We start from the raw sequence: 14,133 nt of genomic DNA, 5'->3' as shown, positions 1-14,133 counted from the left end.
TGAAAAACAGAATGTCAGTTTTATAACTGATATAAAAGTTTTATGAAATATACACAGACACATACAAATACATAAGAGAAAAATTCGTTTTGTAAAAGTTGCAGAGGTAGAAAAAAGAAAAAAAATAATAAAATAAACCAAAAGAAGAAGAAAAAAAAAAGTAAATTAAAGTTTGAAAAACTTTCGTGCACTGAAATTTTTATTTTATATAACAAAAATAAAAAAAAAAAAAAAAAAACTTTTTATAATTATTATTTATTATTTTATTATTATTTAATGTATCGATCTGCGATATATTTACAAAACTTTCACAAAGTGTTGACCTGTAAAATCATTGTCTCGACATGTATCTCTTAACCCTAGATATTAATTTTTCTTTTTATTATTTCGTTTAAATTTTATTCAATTTGACATTTAAACTTTTATATAAATTTATCGAATAGTTTATTAACAATAAGGAAATATGAAAGAATGTTTTTTTATTTTTATGTAGAGATTTGAATTACATTCTTGGCTTATTAGCAAAAAAGGGTAATTACTAAAAAGTAATTTAAGAAGAGCCTAATTTCACTGATTTAGTCCTTTTTCATTTTGGGAATCCTTTTAACCCTTAACCACTGAAAACCCTAATCTCTGTAGATTAAAGCTCTCTTCAGATTAGGGGTTTCAAATTTTTTTATAATATATTGATTGACAAATTATAAAAAATCAAAATACAAACTTGAAAAATTGAAAAACAAACTTGAGCTTTTTTGAGCTTTCAAGAGTTCATTAATTATATTTATTATTTAATTATTATTTAATTAAAAAATAGAGCAGTTTTAAAGTTTTTCGAAATTTTTTAACACTAAATTTGTCAATCAATATAATTTCTTTGACATGTTCTAAATATTATTATTAAATATACAAAAAAATAAATTAAAAATCCAATTTGCTTTAAAATTTTAACTATTAAAATTAATTATTATTTATTTAGCAAAAAAAACTTTGTTTACAGTTTTAATTAATTTTTAAATAGGTCATACTTTTGTTGATATTATTTTTCATCTCAAATTATTATTATTATTATAAAAAATAAAATTTAAAAAAAAAAAAAATAGCATTGTTTATTTTTATTAGAATCCTGATTGTTTTTTATTTTTTTCAAATCGAGATAAATTGAGATTTTATGTAACCCCGATTCAAGAAAGGAAATATATAGTTGAAATACTTTGAATGGCAAAAAAAAAAAACTACACAATAGCTGAAAGGAAAATATTTTTTTGCGTTAAAATTAACTTTAAATTCCAACAAACCACGATAGATACAGTGGTGAAAGTTTTTCGTTGATTTAGAATAAAAGATTGTCCCATTATTAAATTTATTTATTTTTTATATTAATATATTCAAAAAAAAAAAAAAAAAATTTATTAACTAAATCTTTTCACTTTCTAACCGCAGGTGAATTAAAATAAATTTATAAAATAACAAAAGTAAATTAAATTAAAAATGATAAATTTATTTTTTTAATTATTTGATAAGATATTAAATAATATTTTTTTAATTTTTAACAAACACACTTGAGTGCTCACAAAGGAAATATAATAATTTATCCTCTTAAAATATATATACGTAATAATCATGGAGAAACGATAATGAGAAAATCAACATTATCCTCGAGAGTTTATTTGGCGATATAGAAATTTCTCATCCGGCAATAACATTGACGAATGTTTCCATAAATAACAAGATATTCGAGAAACTAATTAGAGTCTTGAACAGTGGTCGTTGTTTGTGCCAATTTTACATTAATAAATTATACAACTTAAGTTGACATAAATTGTTGACTTAAAAATAAAATAATTAAACGAAAAATTTATTATTTAATCTAAAAATAATTTTTTAAAATTAATTGTTATTTTTAATAATAACAATAACAACTTGTTATAAATTTTAACTATTAAAATTTATAATTATTTATACGAGAAAAGTTATTAAAATTTCAAGTAGGTCAAAGTTTTTCTTTGGCATTTATAAATTAATATATAAATTTTTAATTTAAAAACTTTTTTGTTGAAAAAATTATCATTGTTATTTATTTTGTCAAGTTGAATGAGTTAATTTTATAATTTTATATTTTTAAATTAAACTGGATATTGAGACGAATGATTTTATTTTGTATTTTGGGTTTTTTTTTTTGTGGAAAAATAGATGGTAAAATTTGGTGAAACTATTGAATGGTTCTGGTGAAAATTGATTGGTTAAGTGAGTGTGTGTTGAATGTGTTGAATGATCAGACAGATAGACCATTGTCAGACTTGTACATATATCTCATTCAGTTTAATTTACCGATATAATTTAGACAAACAACCACAAATAGAATTGAATTATTTATAACTGAATATTTGTTATCCAAAGCTGATTTATCTTCGACAACTTTAGTGAGATATTTATTTGACCAACGTAATTTTAAAATACTTGGAGGTAAATCTTGTTATCTTTTATAAAAAATTTATTTAATTTATGTCATTTGTATATTTACTTTTCAATAGTACAAAGGCCTAAGTAGTTTTTTTTTTAAATTACTACAAAAAGTACAAAAAAGATTTTCAAACTTTTGATGATTTATTAATTTTTTTTAAATAAAAAAATTAATTAAACAATGGCTAATTAATAAAAATAAATAATTTGATAAATAAATTAAATTTTTTACAGTGTCTAATATCATAATCTATTTTTTTTTTTTTTAATTTTTGATTTTCAATTTTGTCCTTGCGAAAATTAACAAAAAAGCTCAATTTTTTTTTTTTCTCTAATTTGTCAATGTTCATTATAAATTTAAAATATTTTCATGAAAAAAAAAATGAATTTTAAAAGGTCTTATATACAAAAACATAAGCCTTTTTGTTATTTGCAATTTTTTCAATTTTTATTAATGGAAAAAAGGGCTTAACTCCACGAGCTTTTGTTGAAATTAGAGAAAAAATATTTAATCATTTGGAGATAGGCCTTTCTAGCTTTAATTTATATTTATTTTTTTTGTTTTTTTTTTTTTTTGGCATTTACGTCCTTTTGTTAACAATTTGATGATTCATACACTTTTTTTCCTATTGAAAAAATACATTTAAAAAAACAATTTTCACAAAAGTACTCGTGAAAATTAAAATTTATCTTTTTTTTTTAATTACATTTTTGCCATTTAAAAAAATTTTTTTTTTTCACCAGTAGCATTAATTTATTTTCACTTCAATATATATTCGTTATGCTCTTTCAATCTACGTTTATTCAACTTTTTTATGACTTCTTTTATATGCAATGTTACTTTTTGTTTAGCTTCATCTGTAGAATAAATAAAAAAATGAAAAAAAAGCTCATATAAAAATGTAAATGTATGATGCAAAATGTAAAAAACAAAACTTTGGGGGATGAAAAAAAAATAAATAATATAAAATGAATAGCGAGGTCATTGCTACGAAAGCTGAGTTAACATCTATAGATACATTTGTATAAATGTATTAGCAAACTGAGTGATATTACGAAAAGAAAATTGCATTTTCAACGAAAATTTAGTTTATATTTTTTTTTGTATTTTCATTACTATTTTAATTTACTTTTTTTTTATATTTTTTTACGTTCAGTGACCTTTGAGATTGCCTGGAGAATTCAATTTATGTCTTGAGATATTGGAAAATAAAAAAAAATTTATATTAATATTTTCCTCCATTTATTACTAAATTTTTTTAATCATCAAATAACAGTTAGTTAAATCATTCAGTATTTTTTTTCAAATTTATTTTTTTTTTTAATTAATATATAATTCAAGTGTGTAGCTTCTGTTATTAATGAAGCTAAACTCAACTATCAATCACGAGTTGTTGCTTTTTTAAAAAAAACATTTTTGATTTTTATTTTTTATTGTCAGTCAGCAAGTGTGGTGAAACAGTTCTTTTTCGAGTGATAAACGAGCCTGTGTACATCCACCATTGTGCAAATTTTCATCGTCATTAGTAACCCTGCAAATGTTTTTTTTTCAAACAAAAAAAAAATTGACTTTCAAGAGAAAAACTTGATTTAAATGAACGAATTGATTATAATTCATTTTGAATAAAATTTTTTCTGTCACGTCGACAGATGCATGATGAATCAGCCCCGAGATTTGAACCATAAACAAATTGAAACAACAATATTTGATTCAATTTAAAAATAAAAAAAAATAATGTATAATTTTTCTTGTTTTATTTATCAAATTTTTTTTTTTTTTTTGGCTTTTTAGTCTTGACAAAATCTGGATTGCGTGTGCGTATCGTTTTGTCGGTTTGCTTGGGGCATACATTTTATGCATTTTATTTATTTTATGCATTTTTTGTATTTGTATATGTATACTAAATATGAAGACTGTAAACCCCGTTTGTTGCTCGCGTGCAAACATCAATAAAAGACGTTTATTTTTATTATTTTTTTTTACGTTTAATTTTATATATTTATGCACAAATGAAAATTCAAATATTGTACGTGACAAAATGTCATTTATTATTGTCAATATTTTTTTTTTCACGTGAATTATTCGTACGTTTGGGTTTTTTTTTTTTAAAATATTTATAATATTTTGAGGCTGAATTTTTCTATAATTTATAATTTAAATATTAAATGTAATTATTGTTATTTTTTTTTTTTTTTTTTACTGAATAAGTAAATTTTTCTTTCATTTACGCTGGAAATTGGTTTTTTTTTTTTATTTTTTTTTTTCGATGGGAGTTATTGATTATGCAAATAATAATTTTTTTTTTTTTTCATTTGAATGTCAAAGAGACGATTGGATGGAAAAAAAATTACCACAACTGGGTATATCTGATTTAAAAAATTATTAAAAATATTACTATACTTTCACGAAAAAAAAATTTATAAATTTACTCCATGATGAAATATAAAAATGAATTTTCAATTTAAAAAAAAAAAAAAAAAAAAAAATTCATTTCTCGAGCACTCAACGGATATTTGATTATTTTCAATTTTTTTTTTTTATCATTTTATATTTTAAATTAAATTGGATCTCTAATTAGAAAAATTTTAAAAAAATTTTTTCTATATAGAAATTTAATTTAATAAAAAAATTATGTAAATAAATATTTTTTTTTTTTGCAATAAATTGAAATGAAAATTTAAATTAATTAAAAATAGGCAAATATTAATGCAATATTAAATTTTTCAAATAATTACATTAAAATATGAAATTTAATTTTGAAAAAAAAAAAGTATGAATTTTTTAAAAAACAAAATTCGAATATTTCTTTTTTTGCTATTGCTTTTAGATTAAAAAATAATTAATGTATATTTAATATTTTAAAATAAACAGTACATTATAATTTTATAATGATAAAAAAATTATATATTAATTCAAAATCAGTAAAGCCGAACGACAATTAGGCCACAAAACGGATCCACTAGATCGAAACGTATTTTATATTCGCAACGCGTAACGCACAAATGCGTGCCAGGAATATATTAATTTATTTTTAATAATAAGATATATATTTTATTATTTATCAACATCAATACCATAATTTAAAAAAATAAATATATATATATATTTAGATAGATTGACTGTTAGCTGACCTTGTACGCGTACTGATCAAACATCCTGCAAACGTCTAGGTCACCACTTAGCATCGAGTATCCAGCGTCCATGCTGTCCTCTTGTTGTCTCCTTTTTGATTTTTTATATTTTTTTTATATTCTTCTAAACCTTGTCTATAATAATTAGTTCCCCGTTGACTAATTTTATTTTTAATTTGTTCTTAAATATTTTTTAAATATCTTTTCACGTTTTTTTTTAATTAAATTTTTTTTTGTTTATTTTATTTCCAACACACATACACTAACACAATTTTACCTGAATAAATGTAATTTTATTAAAGTTATATTGTCACTCATTTTCTACACTTGCACTTTAGTTTTAATTAATATTTTTTGCTATTTTAATTTCACTGTTTTTAAAAATACAATAATTTAATTTTTTCACTGTTTTTTTTTTGCCTTTTTTTTATTGTTAGTTAAGTTTTAATTATTATAAAAAAATATCAAGAGTTTCAAGTAATTAATGATATTTAAAATGACCTTGAATAAATTCACATGTTAGAATGTACATATCGACAGTTCAACAAAGTCTTTAAATCAGATACCACGAAAAAGAGTTGAAAAAAAAAAAAAGAATACAATCCTTTTTTTTAATTATCTTTTTAAAAATATAAATTCAAAAATATATTCAAGTATACAGCATTGACCTTATTTAAACCAACAACACAAATTAAAAAAATTCACATTAATTATGATAATATTATCCAATTTGTGAGCACATGAATAAAAATAAAATTAAAATATATAAAACCACCAGTTTTAATCACACAAAAAAAAATGTATATTTGATTATTTAATGACAATATTAAAACACATTAACATCCATGTATATGTCAAGGATAAATATCACTGACAAGTTAAATCCCTTGTATGACAAGTCAAGTTCACACGTGTATACAAATTTATAAAGCAACGTGTCGAGTGACACGCGGCAATCTAACGCAATCACACAATCGAAATCAACAAATTAACAAATTTTTTTATTAAATCATTAGTAAACAAAAATAAAAAAATTATTTATTTTTTTATCAACACTATTATTAAGTAAGTAATCAAGTCCAAATAAATTATACAGACATAGAAAAAGAGAGAGTAAAAAAGGTGGGAAAAAAAAAAAAAAAAAGTGTGGAAATTTTTTTTATTTCGAAATTATTATATCCCAACACTAGGCTTAATTGTTTTTTTTATACGGAGGCTAGTTTAATTTTTTTTTTAATTTAATAAACTGTAAAAATATACATGTATATTTAAATTCAGTTTTTGTGTATTTTTAGAAAATTTTTGTCGTCTTGTGTGCGCGATATGCGTGGTGCTGCTGCTTGGCTAGTCACCTTGCTTGAAAATGTGCGCGGGGATGTACTTTTTATCCCCTCTTAAAAAGTTAACTAAAATCCACCACCACCACCATCACCATCTAGACTACCATCATCCACCACTCTTCTTCATTCTGTATCCCCCATTTTATATAAAACCATCACTACCACCAACAACACCACCAACGTCTCGCCATTTTCATCTCACTTTATTGTCTGACTTTTCTACCTCACGATTCGTCCAATCTTTCATGCGCAGTTAATATCACATTTAAGAATAGCCCGCGTCGAAAAATATATTTTCATTTTTTTTTTTTTTTTTTTTTCTATCAACCCCTTAACATCCCCCTCATTTTCTTATATCCATATATACTTTTTTTTTTTTTTTTTTTAACTTTACTTTATACTTTGAAAAAGAAAATTAAATTTTTCATTTTCAATATATTATCTTGATAATGAAAAAAAAAAAAAAAGAAAAATTTTATTTTTCATTTGATAATAAATTTTAATTTTATATTTCTTATATATTATTTTATTATGAAAAAAAAGGACTTTATTTTTTATCTTTTCTTGGATGATTATTTTTCTTGTATATTTTTTTTTTTTTTCTGTGTATTATTTATCATCGTGGTGATAGAATGTAATTATACCAAACCACCGAAACCTCGTTCTATCTCTTTGCCACCCCCCTTCACCCCTTGCCTCCCTCTGGCCCACCTCACCCGACAAAGTATCTTCTACGATCGATAATTCATTACTATCTCAACGATTTTACCAACACACATATATTCATTTACACATACACATGTAATGCCAACAATTTCGAGTTTAATAACAACTTTGTTACAACGTAGTTTCGTACACGTAATATACGAATTTAATTACAGCAATTAAAGTTGATTAATTAGTTTTTTTTTTTTATGTAATGAGGATTAAAAGTTTAATTGAAAAAAAAAATTATAATTTGATATGATAAAAATTATTTTCTGTTAATTAAATTGTTTTTTTTTTTTTTATTTTAGTTGTGTTAGGCATTGAGTAGTTACAGCGATATAGATTAGACAAATTTAATGATTATTCAGTGGAAAATTAATCAAATGAAATTACACAAATTATGATTATATCATAGTGGAAAATTTTTGATTAAATTATAAAAGTAGATTGAAGGTAAATATGCGTAAGTGCTGATGAAAAAAATATTTGTTTGGAAATTTAGAAAAAATGTCACAATGGTTTTATTATTGATAAAAAAAATGGATATACTTTTTTTTTAGGATAATTTGTGCTGGAGATTTGTCTGTTTACTAGTGACACATGAGCTTTTTTATTATTGAAGAAAAAAATTTATTTATGAATGTGTAAAAAAAAGAGAAAAAATTTATTTTTATTTTTTGTTAATAATTTAAATTAAATAGACAAAATTGTTTATTAATAATTTAATTTGTTTTATTTAATTTGTTTATTTAATTATATTTATAAATTTTTAACTAAAAAAAATTTTACGAGTGGAAATTGATAGATGAGAAAATTAAGTAGTACAAGTCAATAATGTCAGACGAGCTTTTTTTTGTTTTTTGAATTTACATGGATATAAATAAAAAAAAAATACATTAATTTAAATATACACTTAATTTATGATAATTTTAGTAAAATTTAAAAATATTTATTATTAAATTAAATATTCAAGTAGTACAAGTCAAGCAACATCAGCCTAAAACTAGCTTTCCAAAATTTCCAACAAAAAAAACGAAAAAAAACCACAATAAAATTATGCCACGACCAAAAACAAATAAATATCTCAATATAAATAATAAAAACACACAATATATAATAAAAAAAAGTAATAATAATATTAAAATCACGTGTTAAAAGTAAAGTGGCATATATAGCCACGTGTAGAGTTTTCATTCATGAAACTACCTCAAACGATTGTGAGTGTAAACGAGTGAGTGAGCAAAGCAAAAAGACAAAGTAAGTAAAAAAAAAAAAAAAACACAAGTGAGTAAAAGTAAGTGAGAGAAAAAAAAAAAAAAAATACATATAAAATGCCAGAAGGCACCACACACAACTGAACCAACCAAGTGCGAATAAAATGAGAGAAAAATGAGAATGGTTTGACAATATATAAAGACGCTGGTGTTGGATATATATAAAAAAAAAAAAATAATGATAACAACAATAAAATACCACGTGTGTATTCAAGACTAGACATAAAGGCACCAAAGTAAGCAAAGTAAAAGTACCCACATTGCAATACGATTACACCAAAGTACACTGGTGTGTTTGGTGAGTTGTATAGTTACTTCAATGCTTACATTAAGTTTACATGCTGTGGGAGCTTTTGGTTCTCCCCATGAGTATATTTTATCATTCTCACTCACAACACACACACACTTAAATTCATTTTATCATTCTCATATACACTCAACAGATAAACCAAGTGATTTTAAACATCCAGGGTCAACCATTGATGCCAAAATGTTGAGCAATGTTTGTCCCACTTGCAGCTAAAATTCTGAAAATATTTTTCTTTATTCACAACTTCTTTTGACTTGTCTTGGAACCAATCTTGCCACTTTTGTCTCTCTCTCTCTCTTTCAGTTTTATAAATTTTTTCTTTACTTGCTTTTTTTTTTTTTTTTTATCTCTTGAGTACCAAGATGCTTGACTGCTTGCCTGCTGCTTGACTCGTTCTTCATCCTGCCCTTTTGCTTTTCACCACTTTCACTTTTATCCAATCTTTTATTTGGACTTTTTTTTTTTTTTTATTTTTTCTTTGATATATATGCCACCCTTATTATCATCCTTATCTCACTTGTGGATACTACATTACGTGATACCCCATTCAGTATTTTTTTTTTCTTTTTTTTTCTTCTCAAATGAAAATTCAACCCTTTTTTTATTTTTATTTATTTTATATATTTTTTTTATATAAATATACGTTGTTCAATCATCTGTGTGAAGCTTTTATTTTATCATCTTCATTTATCACTATTGACTCAGTGTCATTTGTCATTGTCCTTTGACCCATATCGATTTTTCAACTATACGTGACCTGGGACAATATTATTTTTATTTTTTTATTTTTCATTTTTATTCTTACGACGTTATCCCCCACGTATTTTCTCAAGTACATGTTTTATTATTGGCTTAGAATTTACTTTTTTTTTTTTTACTATATATTTACTCTCATTATTCTTCTTCATTTTAAGATACTGTATAAATATGTATTAATGTGTATAGTCTTTGATCTTGTTTAATGGAAAATTTAGTTTCATCTTCTTATCTACTTAATTTCTTTGTTTTTTGTTTTTAAGATGATTAAAAATTTGAAAAAAAAAATAGATCCATTAGTGTCAAGATAAATTACATATAATAATGATTTTATTATAAACCTATTAAAAATATTATCTTGAAAAAAAGTTTTACTATTTTATAATTAAATTTTACACTTAACGTTTGTTGGAAAAAAAAAAAAGGAAATAATAAAATTATTTTATTAATTGAAAATTTATTTATATATGGATATTACAGTGGCGTTTTTTTCATATAACGGGGAAGGTAAATTTTAAAAAATATATATTTTAACGTGATGAAGAGAGGAGAAGAAAAATAGAGCAAAAAAACGAATCAAAAAAAAATTCATGTCGATGTGTTATCATCACTGCACGTCTCTTAAAAATATTTGTAAAATAAAACGAAATTTGTAGTGATGATGCCGACAATTATGATGACAATGATAATGATGATAAATAGCTAAAATTATTAATGAGAAAAAAAAAAATAGAGTTAATAAATAAAGTACAGTTGTATTGTTGGAAAATTTAACACAGACATATAAAAATAATGTCGCGCGCGCATCACCCACGGGAATCAATATCCGCGAATTCTCCACCTGCCAAAACACAACACACACACATATACACACACAACGTTAACATATCTCTCCCCTTGATTTCCCTCAATCCAACCCCCGTCTAACCAAGAGGTACATTCACCCAACCCCCCTTGTATATATGCAGTCTGATAAATGTGATTTTGAGAAGAGGAGAAATATTTCCCCTACCAACATTTTTCCCTCTTCAATATTCTCATACTCTTTTTCTTTTTGGTAAACACCCCAATTTTACTACCACCACCTCTTTTTTCATCTATCGCCCATTTTAACTCTTCTACATATATATACAACTACAAAACATTCAATTTCAACATCAACTTAAAACGAAATAGATTTTACAGCCGACACACACACACACATTTAAAAATAGTTATTTTTTTTTATTTTTTTTTTAATTTATATTTTATTAAATTTATCTTTATTTTTTAGTATTTTATTTATAAAGCTTTTTTTTAATGAAAAAATAAAAGACATACTTTACTTATATTTTTTTTTTTTTCTATTTAATTTAATTTTATTTATTTATTTAACATTTATAATGTAATTTAATTTTTTTTTTTTTTTTTCTTTTTTTGATTCTGTTTTGAAAAATTTAAAAATAAAAAAAAAGTATATATATGGGAGAAAAATTACAAGCCATTTCAATCGCGTTTCCAATTTCATTTGAACTGATGGTACACCCTCTTTGTGCTACCACCCACAAGAGTCCCTCCCTCTCACGCACTTGCTCTTTGATCCCGTGAATGCATCGTCGAAGGGGTGATATAAATAAATAAATATATAAAAAAGAGCCAATAAAATGTAGCCAAGGTAGACAAGAGAATACATATATTTTCAAAGATATATTTATTTTTTTTTTTTGTTCATTTTTCTTCTCTGTTATCGTTGAATATATATGTGCAATTTTTTTTTTTTTTTTCTTTTCATTCATTTAAATATACTTTATCTTTATTTCTTTTGAAAATTTACTCCTCTTCAACGATATTTTTTCATTTTATATTTTTTTATTATTATATTTTGTTCAATTTATGATCGTCTTCAAGATTCTATGAAAAATTCTTATTGGCATTTTATGATGATAAAAGAAGGGTAGAATAACCAGGCTACAAGTTAAATTGAAATGTATTGGTTCGATTTAGAAAAAAGCAAAAGAAAAAAAAAAAACATTTCTTTGATCAAAGTAATCTTTTTTACTTGATAATATTGAACGATTAATTTTCATGAATAGAGTTATATTCATGATAATCTTCAAAGAATATTTTTTTTTATTTTTTTTCTAATATGTCTTGGTATTATTACAATTATTATCATTGCACATATAAATATATTTTCATCAAGCAAGTATAAGACATGTGTGTCACATCTTCAATATAGTTACATAGCTTCCATTAAAAGTTTCTTTGATCTTGTCTAAAAAGGCACACATTGAATCACATTTTTAAGGAAAAAACATTACCCAAAACATCATCATTATTTTTTTTTTTCTTCACAAGAATATTATTTTTTTAACCAAGCAAAAAACAAATTTTTTTTCTTTGCTATTTTTTAATTTTAAAATAAGATTGTTTGTTATTTTTTTTTTTTTTTTCAAAATGTTATCTATCTTAGTGCACATGTTTTTTCTTTGATATAAAAAAAACAGAATCATTTTTAAGAAATATTTTTAAAATTGTTGTTTCGAAATAATTATTCGGGCTTTTTTTAAATTTATTAGACAATTGTTTTTATAATTTTTTTTACTATTATTTTGTGATTCCGACTGAGTATTAAAAAACACTGTCAATAATCCTGAAGAAAATTTGACTAAATGTATTTTCAAAATTTAAATTTTACAAATCATCTTGAAATAAATAATTTTCCAATAAAAATTTACACTGTTTTTACACTGTTAAATATAAAATAAACCTATTCTTTTAATAGAATGATATTTAAAAAATATAGCTCTAAAAAACACTTTCAATTTTGATTGAATATAATTAATTAAAATCTTGAATAAAAAAATAATTAATTTTTTACTTAGTGGTTATTTTTATTGTGTGATTTTTGTATGATTTTTATTTATTAAAAACATTTTGATATATCTTTAAATTTATTAATTAATAAATAATAAACAAATTACCATTAAATTTTTTATTTTTCGACTATATGTTTGTGAAAACCGGATAAATATTATTTAAATTATTCTTTATTTAAATCCACATTAATCTAATTAATACTGAAAATAAAATTAAAAAAAAAATACAAAATATTAATGTTAAAAAAAAATTAAATTTATTGACATTGAAAAATAATAATGATAAATTAAAAAAATCATGTAATCAAAAATATTAATGTTGAAAATAAAAAAAATAATATTAAGTAATAAACTAATTTTTAATTCAAGGCTAATTTTTATAATTCATTGTTTATCGAGTGAGCTGATGGTTAAGTCAGCAAGAGCCCTGCCTACGGTGTTTGAGATCTCGAGTTCTAATACATGTAGGGTGATACATTTTTCGCAAATTTTTAAGATGAATCAATATTTTCCCTAGTGCTCCGTTCTGACTTGGTTGATGTAAATGTTCTTGGAGCAAATCTAATCTAGCATAGACCACGTGAAAGACGCACTTGGTCTATGCCGGGAAATATTTGCCTCAAATACTTGACATCTGTTTTTATTTTTTTTGAAAAAAAAGATAATGCAACCCACACCTATTCTATTCTATCTATTTCTCTCCCATAATTATCGATGACGACTGTTTTTTTTATAATAGAAGAATATTTTGAGTGTGAATTTTTTGCTAAAGATATTAATGACCATACATTTAACAAATTCAAATGATAAACCAACTTTTTGTTCAATTTTAATTATACTATTTAAATTGACTGGTAATTTTAATTTTTTCTTTATGAGACAGCTGAGATCTGTCACTCTGATGTCAGTTAAACTGAAATTAAAAATAAATATATTAATAAAAAATTTATCTGATGTTAGATTTAATATTTTCTTCCTGCTTTCAAACACCTGCGTCATGTGTCAAAGTCAAATCAAAATTCTTGTCACAATATAAATGTGTAACACTTGTTTGAAAAATTTAAATAATTTCTTTAAAATAATAAGGCTTCAAATTTAATATATTTACAACATTTATACATTTGAATTTATATTTTTAACATTTAACAAAATAACTAATGATAAATTAAATTTGAAAAAAAAATTAATTTATTTATCGTTAAATTGAAATATGAAATAATAAATAATTCAAAAATACAATTTTCAAATTGGATAATATTTATAATTCTGAGGGTTGTAAATTAAAATTGAAATAT

At 22.8% G+C, this 14,133-nt stretch overlaps 1 protein-coding gene across 2 annotated transcripts in view; it reads right to left on the bottom strand.

Moving 5' to 3' along the window:
* LOC122848147 (TOX high mobility group box family member 3-like) overlaps positions 1-6,922 on the bottom strand; it is a 139,317-nt gene extending 132,395 nt beyond the window's left edge. For both annotated transcript variants that reach the window (XM_044146005.1, XM_044146006.1), the window contains exon 1: positions 5,593-6,922. In XM_044146005.1, coding sequence (XP_044001940.1) covers positions 5,593-5,664 — 72 coding nt within the window. In that variant the 5' untranslated portion in view covers positions 5,665-6,922. The remainder of the gene's footprint in view (positions 1-5,592) is intronic.
* Positions 6,923-14,133: the final 7,211 nt, after the last annotated feature.

The sequence above is a fragment of the Aphidius gifuensis genome, linkage group LG2 (genome assembly GCF_014905175.1).
Source record: "Aphidius gifuensis isolate YNYX2018 linkage group LG2, ASM1490517v1, whole genome shotgun sequence".
Lineage (NCBI taxonomy): Eukaryota > Metazoa > Arthropoda > Insecta > Hymenoptera > Braconidae > Aphidius > Aphidius gifuensis.
The sequence above is the reverse complement of the archived record's forward strand: the minus strand, read 5'-3'. Positions and strand labels throughout refer to the sequence as shown.